The 24,301-nt window shown below is 65.5% G+C and overlaps 1 protein-coding gene across 1 annotated transcript; it reads right to left on the bottom strand.

Moving 5' to 3' along the window:
- On the bottom strand, nt 1-22,562 carry SLC22A18 (solute carrier family 22 member 18). The gene is made up of 12 exons (XM_060304371.1): nt 22,545-22,562; nt 20,808-20,998; nt 18,722-18,819; nt 17,646-17,747; nt 17,019-17,151; nt 8,859-8,977; nt 7,445-7,552; nt 6,370-6,470; nt 3,675-3,827; nt 2,357-2,458; nt 2,012-2,132; nt 1-188 (listed from the first exon to the last, which is right to left on the bottom strand). Exons 1-12 carry the CDS (start codon nt 22,560-22,562, stop codon nt 1-3), a joined length of 1,434 nt encoding a protein of 477 aa, XP_060160354.1.
- Between the last annotated feature and the right edge of the window lie 1,739 nt (nt 22,563-24,301).

Genomic DNA, 24,301 nt, shown 5'->3' with positions numbered 1-24,301 from the left:
TCACCAGGCTTTGTCCATCTTTGGGGGCACAGGCTGCCTCCAGAGGACCAGCAGCATGAGGAAGTTGACGGCGAGCTGCACGTGGCCGAAAACGGGGACTCCGAAGCGGTGGTACAGGAGGCCTCCCAGGGTGGGCCCCAGGGTTCTGGTCAGTGGCTGCACAGAGGCGCAGAGGCCCAGCATGGTTCCTACGGCGGGGGAGGGGAGGGTCTCTCAGCATCACTGCCCCAGCCGCCCAGGGCCTTGACACAGCTACAGCCTCCCTGTCTCCCCCGCCGCCCTCCAGCCCCCCCCCACTCCCTCCCTGCAGACCCCCCAGCCATGCAGGGGGAGCACGGGGCCCTCTCGGATGGGGATCTGAGCCTCTGCCCTGCTCCAGAAAGTTCCCAAGCACAGGAGGAGCCTGGGAACAGGGCCCCAGGTTGTGGGCCAGGCCCCCCCCGCACCAGGCCTGCCTGAGAGGTGGCATCCCAGCCAGGGGCCTCCCGAAGCACCGCGGTGGGGGCTGGGCCACCACACACCCCAGTCACCTGGCTCCCGCCCTCACGTGGACTGCAGGGAACTCCCCCCGGGGTGGGGGAGGGGCTTCGGGGCCCTCGAAGGGCCCGCACCTGCTTCTCTGCACCCACTTCCCGGGCTCGCCTGGCTGCCTGCACCCCTCTTACCTGACACCCCTACCTCCACACCCCTCTTGTCAGCTGTGCCCTATGAGGACCACCAAGCGTGTGGCTCCTGTCAACACTGCCGTCTGCCCCGAGGGCCCCAGGCTCCAGGGGCTTCACAGCCCTCGCTCTGGGAGCTGGAAAGCCCTGCCCTTGGGTCAGCTGGGCGTGGCCAGCCTCTCCCGACGCCCACATGCCCTCTCTCCTTCAGAGCAGCCTCTCCCGACGCCCACATGCCCTGCAGACACCAGGGAGCAATTACCGCCCCCTCTGTGGTTTCCGGTTCCCAGGCTGGTGCTGGGAACCGGCTTCTGGCTCCTTCCAAGCTGAGGGATGGTGCCTCTGGCACATGGGGCCCTGGTGGACTGGATCTGCCCCGCCTTCCTCCCTCTCAGGCTCCGCCCTCCTCCCGCTCAGGCCCTGCCCTCATCTCTCCAGGCCTTGCTCCCCTCCTCTCTCCTCCTGGCCTCTCACACCTGCCAGCCCACAGCCTCCGGGACCCTCCAGGACCAGTCTAGTCTCCCAGGACCACAGAGCCGCAGGTCTGGCCGGCCTTGGGGTCCCCAAGGCAGTCCTGAGAAGAGGCCTTGCCCAGCAGCCTCCCCATTTTCATCAGGGCCTCTAGACCTCAGTCTGACCTTCCCAGACAGGCAGGTAGATGGACGGAGGGTCAGCCAGGGCCCTGAACTTTCTGGCCCTGCTGCCAGGGAGGGAGGTCTTAGACTTCAACCGGCCCACAGGAGCCCTTCACCTTGACCTGCACCATGCCCGGGGCAGCACGGGGGCAGAAGCCTGGGCAGCATCGGGCCCAGGGACCCCCAGTCTGGATGGGAGACTCCTTGGCCTCAAGAAAGAAGGCCAGGTGCAGAGTTGGGGGACTGCAGGTCCACCTCTGGGGGCGCCTGAGTCTCACTGGGTGGCCCGGGGGCAGCACTCACTCCCTCACTCGTTCACTCAGGAGGCACCTGCACATCCCGTGCGCAGGGAGGGAACAGGAGGTGCTCCCCATGCTAGCCACCCCCTCTGGCCTCTAGCCATTCTCTGCCCATGCTTCAGAGCCAAGCCAGACGCCACCTCCAGGAAGCCCTCCTCCCCTCCCCCAGGCCTGGCCCTGGGCTGATCAGCAGGGCCTGGTGCAGGGTTGGCTGGGTCTAGTTGGACTGGGTGGTGGGCAGGATTCTCTCCTGAGCCCTCTTGCAGCCCACCATCCCCATCCTGCCCACTGAGTCCAGGCAGGTCCCACATTAGGGCAGCTGCTTTGCCCGAAACTGCTCAGCAAGCTTCCCAGAGAGGAGGGCCGGGGTCTCCCCAGGGCTTGTCCGTCACCCGGCCCGGGATGCTGCCCTCACCCGTGTCTGAGGCCGAGACGGCATTGGTCAGCATGCTGTCGGTGACCACGTTGAGGGCACACAGGCTGAAGACCAGGCCGGGCATGAGCAGGCACAAGTGGAAGACATTGGCCATCAGCGCCTGCCAAGGGGCAGAGCAGGGTCACGGTCACGGGGGCCTTGCAGGGCCTCGTGGGACCAGGGTGGAACTGCCCATCCCTGAGGTCCCACTGAGGTGACCTGGGTTGGGGTAGAGGGGGCCAGGGGGCCCAGGGGCTCAAGTGCAAACTGGGCACCGGCAGAGGGTCAGGGGAGCAGGCCTGGGACCCTGCTCTTTGCGGGGCAGCCAGAGGCGGGAGCTCTCACCATGGCCAGTCCCACCACGCTGAACGCCAGCACGCTGGCCCGGAGCAGGGCTCCCTCGGAGAAGCGGCTGCTAAGCCGCCCGATGACCAGGCCCTGGAAGACCTAGGTGAGGGCGAGAGGGTGGAGGTGGGTGCAGCCGGGCCTGCGGAGGGGGCTGGGCTGCGGCCAGCCGCGGGACCTCCCCCACCACCTGCAGCCCCTGGGGCCACTGCCACCAGCCACAGCAGGCGCCAGGCGCAGGGCACAGGGGTGAGCCTGTGGTACCCACGATGGCCTCAAAGTCCCAGGGGAGACGGGGCCAGCAGCCTGGGCACCTCTCACGCACACGCGTGCACCCGCATGCACGCACACACCCACGCACGTGCACGCACATACATGCACGCACACGTACATGCACCTGCGCGCACACACACATGCATAGCCAGCCACTCAGAGGTCCGAGTCCACATTCAAAACTAATCTCTGCAGTTTCAGGCGTGATAAACATATTTTAATCAAACGACCGGTTCACTCCTGATGGGGGTGGGGGAGGCCATGGCTTACGGTGCAAAAAGCTTCTTTGATAGAAAAATGCTCCCAGTGTGGCCCCGACTCCAACCCTGGGGACCCTTGGGGCCCTGGGAAGCCCCCTACCGTGTCACCTGGCCCCCATGTGCCCCATCCTGGCCAATCACTCGTCCTCAGCCCCCTCTTTGGCTGTCTCCTCTGGGAGGTGGGACCTGCCCCATTCACAGATGGGGAGACCAGGGCACAGAGGAGAGGGGGGCTGGATTGGGACCCGAGCTCAGAGCCCTGGTGCCCATGTGGGGTCGCCCTCCCAGCTGGCCCTATGGAGGCCTGGCCCCAGCAGGCGGGCACACCAGCTACTGTCAACTGGGGCCAGGGACTGGGCCAGGAGCCCTGTGTCCTCCACATCTCAGGAGGCCACAGCTCCAGTTACAACTGGGTAAACTGAGGCCCAGAGGGTGGATGGCACTTGCCTGAGGTCCCAGAGCTGGCCAGGAGTGGGGCTGGGCTGGAGCCCAGGGCGGTGGACCTGTCCTGAGCCTGGGCAGGTAAGCAGGGGGCAACCAGTCTCCCCAGATAACCCCCACTGTTGCTCCGCCCTCCACTCCCAGCTCTGTCCTCCTGGCCGCAGCCCCCTCCCCCGGCCCCAGGGTCAGCCAGCCAGGAGCCAGGTTAAGGTTAAGGCTCCCCTTCCTGCCCTCGTGGGGGTGGGAGGAACCGCCCAGAGCAGGGACACCCTTGACGCTGCGGATGTGACTCAGAGGGCAAACCCAGCCCTCGGCCATCCCCAGGCCAGGGGGAGGCTCCCTACCTGGTCCCCTGCCACCTCCACCAGGCAGACAGGAAGTGCCCGGGGCACAGTGGGTTTAGAGCAGCACCCCCTGGGGCTGGGGTCAGGCCGGGGCTGCGCCCTGTGACGGGGCGGGCCCACCCCTGCGGAACAGGACGGGCCACTCCGAGCTGCCTGCCTGGCAAAACGAAACTGTCTCAAAGGAGCACCAAAGATGTCCTTCTTTAAAAAAAAAAAAATCCTACTCTCACACTTGCTTGTCTTCGTTTTCGTTTGTTTAAAGGGAAGATCTACTTGGCAAGTGTCTTGTAGTGCCCTGCACCCTGAGAGGAAACCACCAAGCCAGGAGGGAGATTTCAACCTGCCTCAGCTTTTCATACAGAGCCAGAGACCAGGACCCTAATGGACTGGGGTCGTCTTTCCATTTTCCCATTAACTTAAACAAAGCCGAAGCTTTCGTGCCTTACGTGTTATTACATGAAACTAGAGCTACCAAGCACACCAGAAATTTCACTTTCTCCCAACCCTCCCATCTGGAGACCCTGTCTGCTCACCTGTCCTGCTCCCCGCTGCCCTGGCCCGAGCCACCTCCACCTCCCCGGAGGTCACGTCGGCCACAAGCACCCAGTTCCCCAGCAGGGGGCTAGTAAGACCACATCCAGCCTCCAAATGGTCCCACCCACTTCGAGTAAATCTGAGTAAATCTGGGTCCTTCTTGGCCTTGCAGACCATGCCCCACACGTCTTCAGGGGGCAGTCTTCTCCCCTCAGGCCGGCCCAGCCACCCCAGGGCCTTTGCACCTGCAGCCCCTCCCTGTCTGAAGTTCTCTCCCTCCAAGCCTCTCCATGGGCCAGTGGAGAGCCGACCAGCCCTAACCCTAACCCCAACCCTTACCCCATCTGAAGCAGCATGTCTGCCCCTCCAAGGGCCCTGATTCTCCTTTGAGGTTTTGTCGCCCCTGACACACCAGATGCGCCAGTGGTTGGGGGCTTGCCTCCGTCTCCCCCACCCCATACGACGGACGCTCCCTATCACTGCAGCGGTGCTGTGCCTGGGGCCCAGATGAAGGCCGAGGGGGGGCCCTCGCAGGAGGCTCCTAGAGGGACAGAGGGCTGCCAGCCCCCCGGGGGAAGGGTGACCACCATGCCCTCGTGTTAGGACCATCCGGGCTGCCACCCCCTGAGACCCCAACCCCAACGATCCCTGTACCCAGGGGGCTGGAAGGGGGTGCTGGTGGGGGGATCGCCCTTGGGATCCGGCGGCAACCACACCTCAGGTGGGGCGGGAAATGGTCTGCAACGGAAGCAGCAGGTGCAAGAGCAGCTGTGGGGGACCAGGTGGGAGGCATGGTTCACCCCGCGGCGGGGCCGCCTCCCCGGACCCTCGGTGCCCAGCTCTACCCTGGCGGGGCGGGGAGGGAGGCACCCGACGAAGGCGGCTTGGGCCTCCCCTGCAGACGCATCTCAGGCCCTCAGCCACCTCCACCTTCCCTCCGCTGGACTTAGGGCCTGGGGCCTGGCACCCCACACCGCTCCGTGGGCTCCCTGCCCTCCCCAGGCTCCTCCACCCGGTCGGCCTGTGTTGGGGTCCCCAGCCCCCCACCCCCAGGCACTTTCCCGAATCCCACCGCTGCTCTCCAACCCCGTCCACCACCATCCTCACAGGTGCTGAAGCCCGGGTCCGTCTCGGGCAGGCCCACCCTCATGCCTGACCAGGCCAGAGGCTACCAGGGTCTGTCCCTGAGGGCCTCGAGGGGTCTGCCGGCTTCAGCCAGGGTATAGGCTTGGCCTCCTGGTCCCGGGGAGCCCAGGACAAGCTCAGGCTGGTGCTCTGGTCCCAGGCAGGCAGGAGCAGCCGTTTAGAAGGAAGCGCCAGTGGCCCCCGATTTAGAGCACTGTTATCGTTGCCGTTGCTTTCTGTTTCTCTCTTTTCCTCCACCAGGCTGCCACTTCCCAGCCTACCCAGCTAGGCCCTCTTGGCCCACGGTGGGGTGGGGGGCCAGCCCCTCCCAGGAGTGGCTATTTTAGAACCAGAGTCTAGACCAGTCCTGGGCCCAGAGGCACGGGCAGCAGATGGCCTGGAGGTGCTGGGAATGCCACCCGCTTCCGGAGAGCGTGAGCTCTCTCCCCCGCCCAGGCAGGTCCCGGAATAGCCCCTCCTGCGCTCCGGCTGTCAGGCAGATGTCCCGGGTGGCGGCTGCATGTCGCCACCTGTCCCCGCCATGCTCACGCGACCGGCGGGCAGGCGGGCGGGACGCAGAGCCCGGCCATTCTCCTTGTAACGCGCCCCACCACTGGGGTCTGCCCCCTTCCCGACCTGTCCACCGCCGGCGCCCAGATGGACACGCGGCGGACCATGGGCCTCCGCAGTGTTTCCCAATGGGAGGCCAAGGGCTCGCCAGCCTCCACTGCGGATGAGTCTCCCCTCTCCCCTCTCAGACGGGACCTCCAGGCAGATGGGCGGGCAGACAGACCCAGGCGTGGGAGCCGCGAGCAGGGAGAGGAGAACAAGCCAGAAGCTAAGGTGTGGATGCAACACCCGAAAGGCGGGCATGCAGGACGGCACCTGCGCCGCGGAGAAACCGGGTGCCGGTGGTCTGTGAGGTCCTGGGACCCCAACACAGGCCGACTGCCCAGAGGACCCTGGGAGGGCAGGGAGCCCACAGAGCGTGGGGTGCCGAACCCCCGCCCACCCTGTGCGCCCAGCATCCACTCACCATCTGGAGGACCCTGAAGAAGGACATGAGGTAGCCGGCCTGGGCGGCCTCCAGCTGAAAGAAGTCCATGGAGATGAGGGAGAACATGACCATGAAGAGCCCTGGGCGAGGTGGGGGGTCAGGGGTGAGGGGTCAGGGCTGCGCAGCTGTGCCCACACCTGCTCCCCCCGTCGGGTGACCATCACGGTGCCAGGGGCTTGGCCGCGGTGACCGGCTCAGGGAAGACCAACGTGAACCTTCTCCGAGGTTGTCCCTGGCAGGTCCACCCCATGCGGCTGCTGTGGGCCGTGAACAGGAAGGTGCCGGAAGCTGCCCCATGCACAGGGTGGCCACAGCCCAAGGCTGTCTGGGGGTGGAGGCTGGGAGATGGGGGACCCTGGGCTGATAATGTAGGAGGATTTGGCCCCAGAACTGACGTCGGTGACCTGGGTTCCCGTCACTGTGCCCCACTGCGCCATCCTGAGTCACAGATGGAGCTGGGCGGGGGGTTGCCCAGTTTGCCTGGACAGAGAGCTTCCTGGGCTGAGGGACTAACCCTTTAGCGCCAGTGTGGGGGCACCTGAGCGCCTGTCAACCCTGCCTTGCTGACTTGTCCTCTGCACTGCTCCCCTGGTTGGAGGACCCCAGATGGGGGCTCAGAGCGGTCGCCACTGGGCACGACTGTGGTCAGGGAGGCCCTCAGTTCCACCGAGAATGTGCGCGTCCACCTGCAGACGTACCGTCTTTCCCACCTCCCGGACTGTCCTGAGAGACCCTGGAAGCCACAGGCCGGGGCAGTGAGACCTTCTGTAGAGCAGGGGTAACTGGGGCCCGAGCAGGGCCCTGGGGGGCAGGAGGGAAGGACGGAGAACCTCACTTCTTCCTCCTCCTGGCCTGTGCAGCCACATCTGCGTGACCCAGTGGGCTGTCACCCTCTCTGGGACAGATGTGACTGGACAGGGCCCAGTGGAGTCTCGGAGCGTGGGACACAGGGCAGAGCGAAGGGGTGACGCGCGGGCTGCAGACCTCCGTCTCCGCAGCCCCGAATTCTCAGCCGCACCGGGCTCTGGACGCTGGCCAGGCGGCCGGGACTCACCTGAGGGGAAGCCGCAGATGACCTTGACCAGAAACACCGGCAGGACGCCGGGCTGCAGCAGCAGGCAGGTGATGGCCTTCAGGTCAAACACGCTGGCCTTGGGTTTCCCTGAGGCACCCGGAGAGGCCACGGTAGCACCGGACAGCCCGCGCCCCAGGGCCCACTGGGTGCGGAGGAAGCACTCCGGCTGCCCGGCGCCCCACACCCACTGGGGATGTGAGCTCGTGCTCAGCGTGCCTCCCACCAGCCCCGCCCGGTGAGCCCCGGGCAGCTCATCACACTCAGGACTGGGCCTCGGGCCCTGCTGACCCTGGGGACCTCTGAATTCAGGGGGCAGCCTGGCCTGGACCCGGGCTCCAAGTGGTGGAGGCTCTCACTCCCCAAACCCGCATGACCGGGCAGCTGCTGCCTGCCTGGCCCTGGCTCTGGGCGACGGCATGGCAAGGCTGGTGAGGCAGCCGTCGGCCAGGAGCGGCCACCTTACCCTGATCCGGAGGCCACTTGGGTGCCTCGTCATAGCCTCCCAGCTGGGTGCGGCGGTGCCCCCCTGCTTGCCTCTCCCAGGTGCTCCTACGCCTCGGCCCTTTTCCTCTGTCTCTTTGCAGGCTAGGCCCCCACCCAGGCCCTCCCTCTTGCCTCTTTCTGGGCTGTCCCATCACAGCCAGGGCTCAGGGGCCTCCTGTCCCAGGTGGGTCTCTCCAGAGCTCTCGGTCACCTGGCCAGGAGGCATGGGGTCCCACTCTGTGCCAGGCCAAAGTGGCTGGGCTGGGACACCCTGGAGGGGACCCCCCTCTCGAGCCCTGACCTCTCCTCGTGGGGCCTGGGAGGCACATTGAGCCCACAAGCTCTAACCTGACTGTGCTCTGCCCCCCGCCTCGGCACCCCGCCCCGGGAGCTGAGCTCCTGAAGCCGGCACCCTCACGTCCCCCCATACAGCACAGTGACCGACTGCTCTGGGCCTCGGGATCCTGGTTCGCCATGCCCGCCCCCTCCCAGGCCCCTCCTGGTCCTTTCCAGGCTCAGCTCCAGTGGTGTCCGAAGCTGGGAGATGCCCAGCGTCCTGGAGGGGCCCAAGGAAGAAAAGAGGGCTTGAGTGGCCCCGAGTGCCCCAGGCCCATTGCCTGGAGCTCAGCCCTCTGCCCCCGCGGGTGAGAAGCCACCGGCAATGCTTTGGCACATCGTGGTCTCGGCAAAGCCTCCCTGAAGGGTGGGCTGGGCTGGGGGAGGCCTAGCCTGAGGTCCAGGGTGCCGGCTGGCGGGAGGGGAGGGCTCACACTTCACACTGGCCAGGCATCCGGAAGCGGCATACCCGGTGGGGTGTAAGCAGTGAGGTGTGTCCGGTAGGGCAGACCCAGCGGGATGTACCTGGTGGGGCTACTTGTGTGCATCTGTGGGGTGTGTCTGCCCAGCTTACCTGGCAGGGCAGCCTGGGCATGGGCGCTGGCCCCTTTGGTGCTGGTGGGGATGCAGGTGAGGCTGAGGACGGCTCCCAGGAGGCTGACCACAAGAGCCACGATGACCGGACACTGAATCCTGTGAGCGACAGTTGTGGTCACACAGGGCTCAGGCCCCAGGGCACAGGTGTCACCTGCGGCATCTCCCCCGCCTGCCCCTTCAGTCCCACTCAGGCTCTGACAGCTGAGAACAGCTCAAACCCCCCCCACTCATGTCCTCGCAGGCTTCGAACTGGAGGCCAGGCCACGGGACCCTCAGGGCACATCAATGAGGTGATGGATGAAGAAACAGGAAGCTCTTGCCTTCCCGACCCTCGGGCTGTGGACACAGCATACGCGTCCTGGCGGCCTCTGAGCATGGGTGGCAGTGGGAGCCAGAACGCGAGCCCCAGAAGGGCTGGGCAGGGGCCTGGGGCGGGTGGCGATTCTCCAGGGGACGTTTGGCTCCCAGGCTGCTGAGGGGTGAGAAAGGCCCCCGAAGGACCAGGCTGCTGTGTGGCGTGCACCCACTGCTCCCGGCTTGGACAGGGGTGTTAGAGGCCTGGGGGCTGTGTTCCGCGGAATTGGAACCAGCAGGGAGGATGCTCCCCAGACAACCCTGGCAGCGCCAAGGGTCCTCCCCACCCTGTGGAGCAGGAGACTGAGGCTCCCGGGGGACAGGGCCCCGTCCCCAGAACCCTCAGTCCTCCGGCCTCTGGTGGGACTGGAGGGGCCGCCTGGGGTGGAGGAGGGCAGCTGAGAAAGTGACCATTGCCCTCAGTGACTCAGGTGAGGTAGGGTGCTGGCTCGCGGTGAGCAAAATGCCAGATGGCACTGGGGCCAGGGTGCCCAGAGGGGCCGGAGAGACCCGGGCTGACGTGCCCGGTGGGCCGGGGCTTGGGTTAGAATCTCAGCTCCACGCACCCACGTGGAAGACTGTGGGACCCCCTGCAGCCCCATCTGCGTCCTGGGCATTGTCATGCCTCTTTCCCCTCCTGGGGGAGGGCAGGCCTGCACTTAGGGGGCCTCAGGAGCACCCCACCACCACTTCCTGGAGGGGGCGGGGCAGGCTGGGCCCATGGGGTAGGGGGGCGTTTGGCCCCCCGATAAACCTAGGACACAGCCCTCAGGGTGCCTTCCCGCCTGCCCACAGCGGCACCAAGGGTCGTGACTCAGGCACTCAGCTGTCACTTCTGAGGGAGCATTTCCCCTCCATGAGTCACTACATGGAAACTCAGCCCTCGACCTCTCTGGACCGCACGGGCAGACCTCGGCCTCCAGCTCCAGGCAGCCCGTGTCACCTGGGGACAAAGGCACTGGGGCCCGGCCCCTCTGATTGTCACCGTTTCCCCCTGAGGGCTGGAGGAAGACAAAGAGTGAAACAGAAGATTCATACTGAGCCGGGCTGCTTCGACCGCCAGACCTGTGCACAGCCGAACACCCTGCCCCTCTGAAGCACGGAAAACTCCTATACATCCTGCAAAGGCCCTTTCTGTGAGGCCCTGCCCCTCTTCCCCAGTGGGTGCCCTGTCCTCTGAGAAGGGCTTGCTCCACTCCAGGGCCAGTATCCGCCCCCGAGGGCAGGTGGGCCTGGGTGGGACCCTGTGCCGAGACCCCAGTGGGCATCAGAGCGTGGACTAAATGGACGAAAAAAGTCCTGCCCCAGACCTTGTCAGTGTCGTGGGAGACTCCCTCCGCACTTTCACGTGAGGCAGCCACAAGCTGCCTGTGACCTTCCTCCAAGTTCAAAGAGAGGACTCCCCCGCCCCCACTCCACCACAGGTGCACACACGCGCACGCACCTGCACACATACACGTGCATGGCTCCTGCGGGAACCCCAGGCAGGGAAGCCAGTGGGGACTCCAGCACCAGAGAATGGGCCTCGGCAGCCCCTTGTTTCCGGGCTCACACAGCTGGTCAGTGCTGCAGCCGGCACTGTCCAGTCTGCACGTGCCACCGACCTCTCCCCTCCCAGACGGGCCCATCTCTGGCCCCCAAGCCGATACCCACTGCCCAGGATGCTGGACATTTGGGCTTTCTGGCGGCAGGGGTTCCGGACAAGTGGGCGAGTCCATTGGCTGCCAGGTGGGAAGGGTCAGAGGGCACTGGACCCCAGAGTGAGGGCTCTGCTTGGACCCAGGGGAGGCATGAGGCCGGGCACGGGCCCCACAGGCCACCGTCAGAGAGAGGGGCCCTTTCTTCAGGACTGTGGCCTCACAGGCCCGCACGTCACTGCTCCGGGCCGGCCTGGGCAGGGACAAAACCAGCTTTCTTTGCCAGATGCCCCGGAAGTGCGTGAGAGCAGAGGCGGCCGCTTAGATGGCTATTTTGGGAGGCTGGTGACAAGTGAGGGGCGGTGGCAGGGAGCCAGGCCCCTTCTCCAGAGATCTCTCCTGTCCCTGTGTGGCGGCCAGTGAACCGAAGGGGACACGGGGACCCTCGGGGGCCCCGGGAGGGCGTCGGGGCTCACAGCTGCCCCAGGGGAGGCTTGGGTGTCCTTCCCCACCCACAGTGCTCTCCGACTCCCCCAGACAAAATGGCAGAAAGGAAAGTGGACAGACGGCAGGAAAGCGTGGCAGCCCCGGGTCCCACACGGGGGCCTTCTCGGTGGGGACGCCCTCCAGCCTCGTGCCCCTACCCACTGCTGCTCTGTCGTCCGAGACACAGCTCGGGAGCCCCTCCCCGGGGGCCTCCAGTCAGCCCACCCCCAGAGTCTGCCTCTGGCCCTGGGGACCTCTGGGACGCCAATCGCGCAGGATGGGGCTCTGGGCCACCTGTCCACTGGCTCACTGGACTGTTTTTACAAACTGGGCACTGACCATGAGGCAGGCACTGTTAGTGTGTCTTTGTCTACCCACCCCCTTTTATTTTTGGTTGAATGCGTGGATGGGAGACTGGACGGATGGACCCATGGACACCCTGAAAGGGCCCCAGACCAGACTCAGGGCACCCGAATTCTCTGTCCCTTCTCTGTAGCTACCCTGCTGGGTGACCTCCTTTCCTCAGATGCAAATGAGGGCTAGACTCACAGGGGTCACCCTCCCGGGACCCCCTGTCCCACGCCAAGGCCGGGACAGCCTGGAGGCAGCCCACCCCGAGTCCCGCCGATGGGAGGCCTCTGGAACTGACCACGGCTGCCACCGGCGCTGGTCAAATGGCAGCGGACACAGACGCCACTTTCATCCTTATCTCGAGGTCCCGGAAGTTGCCGACGTGACGTTATCAGGAGGGTGGCAGGCCTGGCCATCTGCCCACCCAGTGCGGACTCTGAGCCTGACGCCGTCCCTCTCCTGCCCGGCTTGGAGGGGACAACTCCTCCTGCAGCTGGAGCTGCCCTCCCTCCCCGCGTGCTCCGGGGCTCCCAGAGGGGATGGCACTCGGCCAAGGTCCCCAGGCCTGGGTGTAGGTGGGGCTCAGGGCCTCCCGGGCTGCGTACCCCTGTCCTGTCCAAACTGAAGGGCAGGCTGGGGTCAGCTGGCTTCATGGGAAGCCTGGCCGTGCGGGGATCCTGAGAGGCACCAGGCATCCAGCCTGAGCTTGCGGGGGAGAAGTCCCCCTGCCTCCCCTGATCCACAGTCCCTGGCCCTGTGGCTAGACGGTGTCTGAAAATGGACGCCTTGTGGGTCCACCCCATCTTGTGGGACGTCAGCCCCCCTCTGGTTTCCGAGTCCCAGAAAGAGGCCCTAACGCTGTGTCCGGCCTAACCTTCTGCAGTCCTCTGTGTCCCCTGAGCATCTGCCCACACAGGCCTCCAGGCAAGCCCCAACCTCCTTCCTGCCCCGGGGCCTTTGCACGGGCTTCCCCTCTGCCCGGAACACTGTCCAGCTGACAGGTCTAGGCTGAGGTTCCCAGCCCCACTGCTCTCAGCCATTTGTGCCCTGTCCATGGACCTCCTAGTGCCTGAAACACCCGGGTTCTGTCTGCAGGGGCGGCGCGAGCCCCGGGATGGGGGGACACCTCCACACCCTCGGGTGGAGGGTCACCCAGGAGGCCCCGCGCACCCTCGGTGAGCCACCTCCAGCACCAAGTGGGGTAGGCAGCCTGGGTGACCCGTGAGTCACCCCGTCCCAGAGCCGCTCAGGGCAGCCCTCGATGTCTACTCATTAACTCCAGGGACACTGCCGTGTCACTGGGGCGGAAACCTTCCGTCAGCAGGATAAGGGTTTCCCATTCCCTCGCCCGGACCAAGGGCCGAGATACGGTTCTCGGGTCGACTGGCTCCCCCCAGGCCTCCAGACAAGCAGCGGGGTCACACCAGCCGAGTCACCAGGGCCTGCTGGGTGCGGCGCACGGCTGCAGTCAGAGCGGGGCCACACGCCGGCCAGTTAGTGCCCAGGAGGGCCAGCCGGTGACACTGAGGCCCCGGTTTGCCTGACCTCAAGGGTCTGTGGCTGGACCTAAAGGAGCGGCTACCCTGGTGGGCCACCTCCGGGGGACAGAGCCTTTGGGGGCTGGACTGCGGGCCCAGCTGTACCTGTGGCCTGTGTGCAGCACCTCAGTGCTCAGAGGAGCAGGGGGTCCTGCAAAGACCCCCCCACACACACTAAGTCCAGCCATCAGGCCTGGGCTCTGTCTGACTTCACCATCAGTGGCGTCTGACAGGTGGCCCCCACTTCTCAAATCCCTGAGCACCCTCGACCCGGGACCCAACTCTGGCGGGCTTAGCAGGCTGGTGCCGCCCACCCCAGAGGCAAACGGCCCACTTGGGGGAGGGGATGATAGAGGCCTCCCCAGGCTGTGAGGCACCAGGCTCGGGGACATGAGTCACAGAGCTGCCCCCTCACCTGCTAAATGACTCAGGACCCAGGTCTGGGTCCTCCATGGGAGCTAGGCCTCCCAGCCCTGAGCTCCAGACTGGGCCCAAACCAGTTATACCACTACCCAGCCCAGGGCAGCCGAGGCCGCTTCCTCCTTCCACCTGCTTCCCAGCAGGGGGTGGGGCACGGCTGGGGACTTCAGGGGCCTTTAGGGGGCCGGGGTGGAGGTGGGCAGGGAGACCTCACACCGTGCCTCAGTTTTGATTGAAGAACGGGGGGGCGGGAGTGTGGCCTTTACATCTTGCCTGGGCCTTGCCAAGAGGTAGAGCAGGCCGTGGGCCAGCAGAGAGGCTGGACAAGGGAGATGGGGCATCGGGGTCCCGGAGCCCCCCTTCCCCGGGCCTCGGATGGAGACTGGGAGCTCCATGGGGGAGTCTTACCCTCTCCGGGGCCTCGGTCTCCCCACCTGTCTAAGGAAGTGTACACAGCGCCTTAGATCTTGGGATGAAAGAAGGGAAGCTAGTGGGATGCTCAGGAAGGTGAGGGCAGGGGTGGGGGTGAATCTGGAGGCTACTGGGAGGGAGAGGGAAGTGAGAGTGCCTTCTGGGTCAGCAGCTGGGCTGGAGCAGAGGGCAGGAGGGAACGTGCGGTGGGGCTGGCCAGAGGAGGCCTCTGTGTGTGGTGGTGGGGGGGCGGGAGGGGCGCTGGCAAGGTGAGGAAGGTTGCCCATGGCCCACAGTAGCAGGTGGCTGAGCTGGGAGGTGAACTCCAAGTCTGGGCGCTGAAAGCCCTGTTGTGCGGGGCAGCTAGCGGGGCTCCTCTCTGCGTCGTCGCTCCCTTCCCAGCACCCTCCTCACGCCCCTGGTGCCCCTCCTTACTCTGCAGCCGCTGACCCTCTTTCTTTCCTCCCTGGGGACAGAGGTCCTCTTTCTCCTGACCCTGGTCCATCTACCAAAGCAGGTTCCGCCCTCATCGCACATGGAGAGAGACAGCCCTGGTTCAGGCGGAATCCGTCACGGGCGCAGGGTCCCATCCTTGACCCACACGCCTGGATATCTCCCTGGATCGCCCTCCCTTCTGGTCCTCCTGGTACCTTTTCCCGATCCCCGGCTTCTAACATGAAGTGCTGGGCACCAGCCTCCATCTTAAGCAGTTCCCAGCGCTAAGAAGCCACCCACTCGAGGACACAGCCCCACTGTCCTCCAGCTCAGACTCCCCCGCCCAGCCACCCACTCTGGGGTTCCTTCAAGTGTGTGCTGAGCACACACTCATCCTGACGGAGACCCAACTCCTGCCGGCACCCTGGTAGCTCAGATCTCAGCAAGGCCCTCGACTCCCCCAGGGCCAGCCCCGGAGTCTGGGCACGGCCTTGAGTTCACACTTACACCCCAGCCATCAGCAAAACCAAGCCAGAACCTGCCCCTGCCCTCTCCCCACCACGGCCATCCCTTGTCCCCCTGCCGTCCTCTCCCACCTGGACTGATTCAGTAGCCACCTCTCTGGTCTCCCTGAGGTGGCCCTAGCCTCCACATTCTCGACACAGCAGCCAGCTCATCCCCTGCCCCTGCTCATGCCTCCCAGGGCTCCATGGCCTGACCCACTGCCCACCCCTTCTCCTCCACTCCAGCCACACGGGTCTTCTCGCTTCCCCAACCTCAGGGCCTTTGCACTTGCTATCTCTTTGCCTCCCCAGATGTCCTCCAGCCTGACGTTATAGGAATACACATCACGTTCATTTCATCTGAGGACTCGCCTGTCGCGTTCACCACTGTATCCCAGAACCTGGAATCCCAGGGGCACTTAATAGGTGTTCAATAAACATCGAGGGGGAAATGAATGAAGCAGTCCTGCCCTCTGCACCCCACCCTCCTGCTCACAGCACTTAGCAGAGCCGGCCACCCCCAACCCAGCTCTGAGGAAATGATGGGGAGGGGTGGGGGGCGGAGGCCTTGAACAGACCTCCCTCGAGAGAGGGAGCTGCCTTGACAAGGCCACTGTGCCCTCCTGTCCCCCAATCCCTGGGGCTCAGCCATCATCGGCTCTCAAGTCTGGGGCTGGTCTGGGGGCACTCAGGGAACCTGGGGAAACTAAGGCCCCCAGGGGCCCCGGCATAGGGTCATTCAAGATGCAGGGCCAGGTGCTGGCCTCATGCTGAGTGCATGCATGTGTGGTTCAGACAGCAGGAAGGCTCCTCGCCTGAATGGAGGCCCAGGGCAGCTCATCCAGGCCCAGGCAGGGTGGGCGGGGCACCAGCTGGCACAGGGCCTCCACCCACAGCTGGGCCGGGCACCTGGATCCCCAGAGCAAAACCAAGGTCTTGGGCCTGAATGAAGGTAAGGTGCAAAGTCCATTCCTATGTAGGAAGCTGGTTTTGAGTGGGTGTCGGAGCACCTGGGGGAGGAACGGGGGTGGGGCAGCATAGGGGGAAGCAGCAGAAGCTTCCTCCCTGGCCAGGCAAGGCCTCTCCAGGGCCAGGTGTCCTAAGTCCAAGGGTATGCACGCCTAGGGCCACTGGAACAGACGGCTCTGTGCAGCCCCACTGCAGGGTCTGTCCCTGGAATGGGGTCCACTCTGCAGACCACATGTGAGAGCTGCCGCCCACAGGCTCTCAGGACGCTGGGCAGGAGTTGAGTTTAGCCCCCGGACCCCTGGGTGCGCAAAACTCGGGGGGGGGTGGTGAGGGCAATAGAGACCTTTAGTTCACACACGCTAGCTTTTTATCCCCGCAAGCCACCCTCGCTCCTTCCGGAGGCAAGGGGTCTGGCTGCCCACAGCATCCCCATCGCAGGGAGGTGATGGCACCATCACCCCGCCCCCAAGGCCTGCCGTCTGGTTCCTTTAGGTTCAGCGTGGGACCTCCCAGGAATGAGCAGCCCGAGCGCACGGACCTGGTGCGGCTGCAGCATGCGGCGACGGCGCCCCCAGCCGGCCGCCCCGCCCACGTCTTCCGGCCGCAACGCCACTGCTGGCCACGCCCGTCTGCCGGCCGCGCTGCCCCCTGCTGGCCACGTTCACGTCTGCCGACCGCACTGCCCCCTGCTGGCCACTCCCTCATTTGCTGGCTGCACTGCCCCCTGTGGGCCGCGTCGCCGGGGGCCCTGCCCACCGCTCCTAGCTAAGCCCTCGGACCCCGCCCACCGCAAGGCCACGCCCCGGATGGCCACCCCCAGCTGTAGGTTCCTGCAGGTCACCCTCCCATGGACCCCACCCGCTCAGCGTGCACATGGGGAAACAAAGGCCTGGAGAAGTGGCGGGGCTGGGCTGAGGGCCGGAGCGCGGCGCACAACCGACCCAGCCTTGGCCGTCCTGACCCGTACCCACATACCGCCTCGACGGCCCGCCCACCCCCCCCCCACGACCGGGTCCCCGCCCCGGACACTCACCCGCACGTGCTGCTCAGGGTCCCGCCGAGCAGGGAGCCGAAGATGACGCCAACGCCGAAGCACAGACCCAACCGGCCCAGGGCCGCGGGCCGCTCCTCAGGCGCAGACAGGTCCGTGATGGCCATCTGGGCGGCTACGGGGTGGGACGGGGGTGCTGACAAGCGCGGCCCCCTCGCCCACCGTCTTGTGGCCTACGGACCCAGGCCACACCTCGCCATCCCCGCACCCCAGACCCAAGCCACAGGCCACGCCCTCACACCACTCCACTCCTCTGACCTGCCCCCACCCCCAGCCACCCCCCACATCACCCGCGGGACCCCGACGTGCCCCCAGGCCGCGTGCTCCCCACCCTGGTCGCGGCACAGGCCACACCCCATTATTCCTCACCTCGGACCTGCCCCCTTCCGCGGGCTACGCCCCCGCATCACCCCTCCATCCCGGTCCTGTTCTCCAGACTAGACCGGCACCCTGGGAGTGGTCTCCGCCCCAACCCCTGGCTCAGGCCACGCCCACACCAAGCTCTCCCGCCTCCCTCCGGTCCCACCCTTGGCCCTGGCTATTCCGACCCGTTCCCGCCCCCCACCCATAGTCCTCCAGCAGGCCGGAAGGCGCCCTACCTGGCCCTACCTGGCAGCGTGTGCATGAGGGCGCCGGGCAGGCGCGAGGCAAAGAGTAAGGGCACGCCGGGCAGGGCCGGGCTGCAGGCGGCAGCCAGGAGCAGGTAGAGCGCTGAGGACGCCAGGAAGGAGAGCGTGAACGCTGCCCGCGCCCCGCGCTGGTCTGCGAACCTGGGGGCCCCACACCTGTGACCCTCACAGGTGTGAGGCAGGCTTCCCGCTCCTCGGCCCCACAACAACCCCTTGGGACTGCCGGGGAACCGGGCCGCAGTGCCCCCACGGGGCTGATCAGGGAGGCCCGGTGCTGCAAGGGTGGGCGGGGGCGCCCAGGGCCCTGCTGGGCTGCTGGGCTGCCTCCTCTCAGGGCCTGTTTCTCCATCCTTCCAGTGGGACAGTTTTCAGTGACCTCGGGGGGGTCTGACCCACACGGCCATTCCCACGCCTGTGTGAGTAACTCGTGGGATGCAAATGTACCAAGGGCACGTGCTTATTTTACAGAAAGCGCTTCCCAGGCTGAAGCCTGGGAAACCGCCCCTCCCCCCACCCCGGGGCTCTGCTCTGTCCGATGCTACCGGGTCTGGAGACCCTTCTTTTCTGTGGAGTAACTCTAGAAATCTGACTCCTGCCACGTTGATCTGTCCATGGCAGGCTTTGCAAGAGGATGTCTGCTGTCACGTCCCTGAGCCCAGCGCCCCCGCTGAGGCTAGCGGGAGTCTGGGGGGTTCCAGTCCCCAGAATATTCTTTTCCAGAAAAGTTGCTGGTGGGACCCCCCGGCTCAGTGGGGCGGGGCATTTATAGCCATGAGGGTCTCACCAATTAAATCCTCTCTCTGGGTCTGGCCACAAACCAGAATTCGTGGAAGTTAGGGGTGGAGATACCCTGGGAGCAGGGGCTTAACCCAGTCTTAAAGGGACTAAAGCCGCTCTGTGCTGCGGGCTGGCCGTCCATGAAGCAGCGGCTGCCGTCTCTCTAGTGGGGCCCAGTGTGAGGTTTGGGAACCTGGCATAACCCAGGCCGTGACCTCCAAAGGGTGGGCCTGGATCATCATGGGGTGAGGGCCCCCAAACTTCCCTGCCCCATGGTACCTGCCAAACACGGGCCCGCCCAACAGCTGAAGCACGCCAAAGATGGTCTGCTGGTAGCCGAAGGCAACAGAGTCCAGGCCCAGCCTCCGGGACAGGTACTGAAACATAGGCGGGGTCCATGGGAAGGGCCCGGAAGGACCCCAGCATCTGCAATCTGGGGTCCTCCATGGGCAGGGCGTAGGAGGGGTAGCCCTGAGCAGGGTGGGAGGGGGTTGAGGGTCTGGCTCTGACCACTCCGCAGTGCACATGGGGGGACCCGTGGCCCTGGCACTCAGCGGCCCTGGGGTAACCTTATCTTGTAGCGGGGAGCCCAACAGGGGCTTTGGGTCCAGGCTCCAGGGACTCGGTACTCAGTGCAGGCAGTTGCGGGCCCCTCCTTCCCCTCTTTGGGGTTCACCTCAGATGGGCAACGGCAAATCCCATGCTACTCTGGCTCTGCACGTGGTGTCTAAAAGCACCTGGAGCTCAGCACGTCGAGAACTGACTCCCGGTCTCCCTCCAAGACCAGCTCCTCTGCTCCACCGTTGATGCTTCCACCCTTCCAAGGGCTCAGGTCCAAATCCGCAGTGTCATCCCTGAGCCCCCCATTTCTCGCACACCTGTATCCCATCCATCAGCAGCTCCTGGGCTCAGCTCCTTCTCCCCTCTCCAGCACTTGTCCCACTACTGCCCCACGGCCTTTGCACTGGCTAGCTCACTCCCATGTCTCTTTTAAGGCTTCGCTCAGGGTCGCCTTCTCAGGGAGGCCCTGCTGACCCCGAACCTGCCACATTCCTCGGCACCCCCAGTGCCCTTCCTGCAGCACAGTCTAACTATGCACTGTTTACTGCCGGTGGGTGTCACCAACGCCCAGGACCACCAGCGGCAGGGGTGCACTTTGCAGTCTGCGGTATTCAGAGTTCTGAGACCAGGTGCTCAGAGTACCTGCGAGCATTGGTTGAACAAACACATGCCTCTCTTGGGAGAGCCAGTGGGAGGAGAGGTGGCACCAGCAGCTGCTCTGTGTCCCGCGTGCTAAGGATTTCAACTGTTCTCTCATTGCCCCAGCGCCAACTCTCCAAGGGAGGGATGGCCGTCACCCATGTTATGATGAGGACAGCAAGGTACCTGGCTGCCAAGGAGAGGAGAAAGGGCTCAGACCAAGCCATTCGGTGGAAGTGAGCTGGGCTTGGGAAGTGGGGGAGTTGGGCTCACTGTCTGGCCAGGGAGCCCTGCCAAGGCCGGAATTGTGACAAAGGCAATACCCCCTCCCACCCAGATCCCCGGGCCCAGGCTGCTCATCAGAATCTCCTGGTGAGTGGCCAGCGGTTAGTGCCATGGTCCCACCCGGACCAGACAGATAAGGATCTCTGGGGCTCTGGGTCTTCCAAAGTCCCCTGGGTGCTCTTGCCCCAGGAGGGTGAGACCCCACAGGGCGGTGTTGAATGAATAAACAAGAGTGCACGGAGGAGGAGGGTGGGTGTCCGGGCCCAGCAAGCCACAATGGCCACTTAAACCAAGGGGCAGCTATGGCCAGGCAGAATTCCAGACCCAGGGAGGCGGCATAGAATGAGCTGGATCAGTCCTGCCCTCACATCCTGGTTGGAGAGACAGAAATAATCTAATGCCATGAAGTACAACGTGGGGTGTGGGCAAGCTGCATGCGGACGGACCAGCCAGGACGGGAGGGCAAGTGACCCCGGGTACCTGGCAGGTGTTGGAGGGAGGGCCCCGCCCCGGAGGAGACCTGAGCAGAGGCCTGAGTGGGACTAGAAAGTGAGCTGAGCAGGTGTCGGGGTGGCAGATCCGTAGGGCAAATGCCCCCAGGCGGGGCGGGAGGTACGCGCTAGGGCAGCCGTGCGGGGGGTGGGGGCTGTCATGGGGACAGCTGGTGGTGCAGCCGGAGCGCAGGACGTGCTGAAGGGGGCCGTCCAGGGGCGTAGTTCCCAGGTGCCTTAACTTAGCTCCAGCATGGCAAGGGGTCCCCAGCGCGAGGAGCCTGGGCAGCATGAGGCCCGACCCCCGGCCGTTACCAGGGCAGAGATGGAAGGTGAGAGGGGCGGCGAGGGCACGCCGGTGGCCAGGCTGCCTGTGGAGGGGTACTCACTGGCATGACTGAGAACTGCATGAAGAGGCAGGCGAGCTCCAGGGCTGCCAGCACGTACACGAGCAACATGACCCGGGACAGGTCCAGAGTGCCAGTCCTGCTGGGGGACCAGCCCTGGCCCCTGGAGGCCCTGACTTCCCGCATCCTGGGCAGGCGTTGCTGGGAGACCCCGTAGGGATCTGAACAGGAGGCTGGAGGAGCGGGCAGGGGGCAAAAGTCCTGCTGTGCTGGGCAAAGGTGCTGAGTCATGGGGCAGGAGGCAGGCGGCCCCGAGAGGGCCCGTGGGAGAGGACGGGGATGCCGGACGGGGCATCTCCAGCCCCTCGCCGTGCGACCTAGGGCCCATCTGGCTCTTGGAGAAGACCACAAGTGGCTCTCCCCCTCCACGACAGACAACTCTGGGTCTCTGGGCACACAGCCACCATGGAACCGGAGACAGGGACCCTCCCCTCCAGCATGGGCTGGTCTCAGTGCCCCATTTTTAGAGGGAAACAGAGGCCCAGAGTGGTTGCCGACTGCGGCTCAGGTAGGTGGCTCCTGTGGTTACGGGGCTGGCTGGGCCTCTACGCTGGGGGTCTGCGGGATCTTCAGGCCCACGGTGCACCCTCCCGCCGCCAGTACGCAGCGGCTGTCAGAGTGCGGCCTACTTTGCCCAGCCAGAACCAGAGGGGCTTCTGGAGTGGCCTGGGGGTGGCGGTGGGCGACGGCTCAGCCTCGCAGGCCCCCAGGCAGGGCAGCTCCGCCTCACCTCCGGCAGCAGGGCCCTGTCTGCTCCCCCCACCCCCATCGGCTGGCGCCAGATTCCGCGGTTCCACGGAGGCCTCCAGTTTTTGCCAGATGAACACCCGGCTGTACGGTTGGGCCAAAGGGCGGCCTTCAGAGCCTGGGCCAGGGGTGGGGATGCGGTGACTCCAAGGAGGGGACCCGGGGTGCGAGGAGCTTGGCGGGGAGCGGGCCAGAGGCTGAGAGCAGCGGGTCAGGGGCACCCGGCTGGCAGGGGCTCGACACGGCGCGGGGTGTGGGTCAGGGGCCGCCCTGCTGGAGCGAGCTCGGGTACCTGCCTTCGTAGGGGTCAGCTTGGGCACCGTCCTGGTGAGGCGAGCCCTCCTGGGTGAGCTCCGGCCTGGCCCATCCGGAGCAGGGCTCGGGCACCCGCCCTCTCCGGGGGACCTGGGACACCCATCCTCCAGGGATGAACTCCCCCCCCCGCCCCGTCCCAGAGGCTGACCCCCGCCCCCTCCCGGCCTCCGCACTCTCATTGGCCAAACCTGACACGCCCCCCGAGGGCCCCGCCCCACTCCGCGGCCCCGGACCCTACGCCGCCTGCTCCCTCCCCGGCCCGGCTTTGCCGGGACCGGCTCCCTCCAGCTTTTCTCCCAGGCCCTCGGAGGAGGCGGGAACTCAGATCTCTCGAGCAGTACTGGTGTCCGGTCCGGGCTTGTGGTGGGCAGGGTGGGGAGGGGGAGGGACGGAGGGACTCGAGACAGGCTGGGAAGAAGGATGGGAGGGGGAGGGGTGGAGGTAAGGGGAGGGGTGGGGGCAATGCTTGCCTTGCCCCCCCCCCCCCCGGCTTGCCCCCAGCCTAGGGTCTGCAAAGAGACCCAGAGGAGGGGCAGGGAGAGAAGAGCGTTTCTGGGAACCGCTCCTGGGCCCCTCCCCCCCTCCCCCCCAGAGCAGGAGGCTGCTGGGAGTTCCTGAGACGCTGGTTTTCCTCATTTCACTCTGCGGCGACCTCACCTGCTTGCTCAAGGCCATCAGAGCCCCACGATATGCAGGTTCACATGGCTTCACGCTGTCCCTCCGCGGGACCGGGCGGGGCCCCCTTGCAGCCAGCCAGAGCCCCTGCCGGAGCCCCCCGGGGGGCACACAGACTCCCCCTTGGGTCCAGGCACGATTTCGCAGATGAGTAACCAGATGCCCGTGCAGGACTCTGCTACTCCACCACCTGCCCTGCAGCCCAGAGCCAGGCCAAGCGTCAAAACCAACATCCCCTCTGCCGTGTGCTAACCACAGCTCACCAGTTTTCTAACTTCAGGGTCGAGAAGCCTGAGACAGGAGGGCCAGGCAGCCTCGGAGCCGCCCCTGCAGGGCCCGGGAGGGCAGGCCAAAGTCCAGCAGAAGCCCCAGGCCTGCTGTGGGGCCTTTCAGGGAGGGGCTAGGGGGTCCTAAGTCTGCAGGGGGAGTGGGCCTGAGGTGGAGGAAGACTTCAGTCCAGATGCGCGGGGTGGGCAGGAAGGGGCTGGTTACTCACCTCTCCCTGCGTCACGCAGGGCCTACGGGTGGCGTGGAACTGGTTGGAGCAGAAGCAATGGGATCCAGCCTAAGTATCTGTCAGAACAGGCTCTGTGGGCAGGGAGCTTCCTGGTCCCAGGGAGTGTGGGAAAAGTGCTCTCCTAGCCCTGCAACTGCACTCCCCCTGGACCCACTCCCAGCCCCGGGGCACTCACAGCCTCTCAGAGAAACTTGCTGAAGTTCTTCTGGGTGAGGCTTATCTGAGCAGGGCTGGGGAGGAGGGCTTCTCAGAGGAGGTGACACCTCTGCAGAGTCCTAAGGATGAGCTGGCAGGATCCAGAGGGCTGGAGTCCCCCCTACCACCACCACACACCCACTGCCTGGCGATGGGCTGCAACACGGGCGTGTACAGGCGTGTGTGTGTGCACGTGGGTCTGCGTGTGTGGGAGAGGGCAGACAGAACCCAATACGTGGGACGCATAAGGAAATGACACACAGATTGCAAGCACGTAGGCTGGCTCTGCGTGCCGTGGAGCTGTGGCAGGGTCCTAAGCTCTTCTGTTCTAGAAGGAACCTCTAGCTGATCAGGGACCAAAGGGGGTGGGCCAGTGTAGAGACACTTCTGCAGTCCTGAGAGGGGGGACGTGGACTTGGGTAGAAGGTGGCAGCAGAGCGGGAGAGTCTGCAAAGCCGGGAAAGGAGCAGCTGACGGAGTGTCTGGGTGGTGTCCGTCAGCCGGGAAGGAACCAGGGTGTGAGTGTGGGATCTTGAGGGGAGAACCTGCTGGGGCTCAGTGCTCGAGGGGGTGGAGACGTGGGTCACACACAGGTGCAGGAGCGTGGGGTCTGAGCTGGGGGTACCACAGGGCGTCTTCTGCATCGAGGTAGTATTTAGGGCCCTGACTCAGGACGAGATGAACGCAGGAGGGGTTGATGCGGGTCCAGGGCACAGTGCCTGTTACCCTTACTATTCCCCGAGGGGCCCACCTCAACGTCACCTCTTCAGGGACGCCAAGGAGGTTTTGGCTGGGGCAGGACCAGGGCTGGGGGCAGGTCTCCGCCAGAGCTTACCTTCCCAGCCCAGGTGAGGCACAGTTTCGGGCCTCGGCCAGCAGGAGGGTGTCCAGACCCCACAGCAGCACCTGTGCCCCTCACAGCATCCCCAGGAGCTCAGACTCAGCTTGGTAGCTGTCCTTGAAGTCGCATCCTTACGAGGGGCGCCCCAGCCCACCGCAGGCACCGGGGGCCTGGCCTCAGTTTGTG

This window comes from Globicephala melas, chromosome 8, assembly GCF_963455315.2.
Source record: "Globicephala melas chromosome 8, mGloMel1.2, whole genome shotgun sequence".
Classification (NCBI taxonomy): Eukaryota; Metazoa; Chordata; class Mammalia; order Artiodactyla; family Delphinidae; genus Globicephala; species Globicephala melas.
This window is presented reverse-complemented; position numbering and strand designations above follow the sequence as displayed.

Excerpts from the sequence above, each read along its gene's own strand:
- SLC22A18 (XM_060304371.1), bottom strand. Across the intron at positions 8,978-17,018 it reads ACCCTGAGCAGCACGTGCGG|GATTCAGTGTCCGGTCATCG; the intron begins GTGAGTGTCCGG and ends TGTCGCTCACAG. Across the intron at positions 2,133-2,356 it reads GCGTGGTGGGACTGGCCATG|GCGCTGATGGCCAATGTCTT; the intron begins GTGAGAGCTCCC and ends GCCCCTTGGCAG.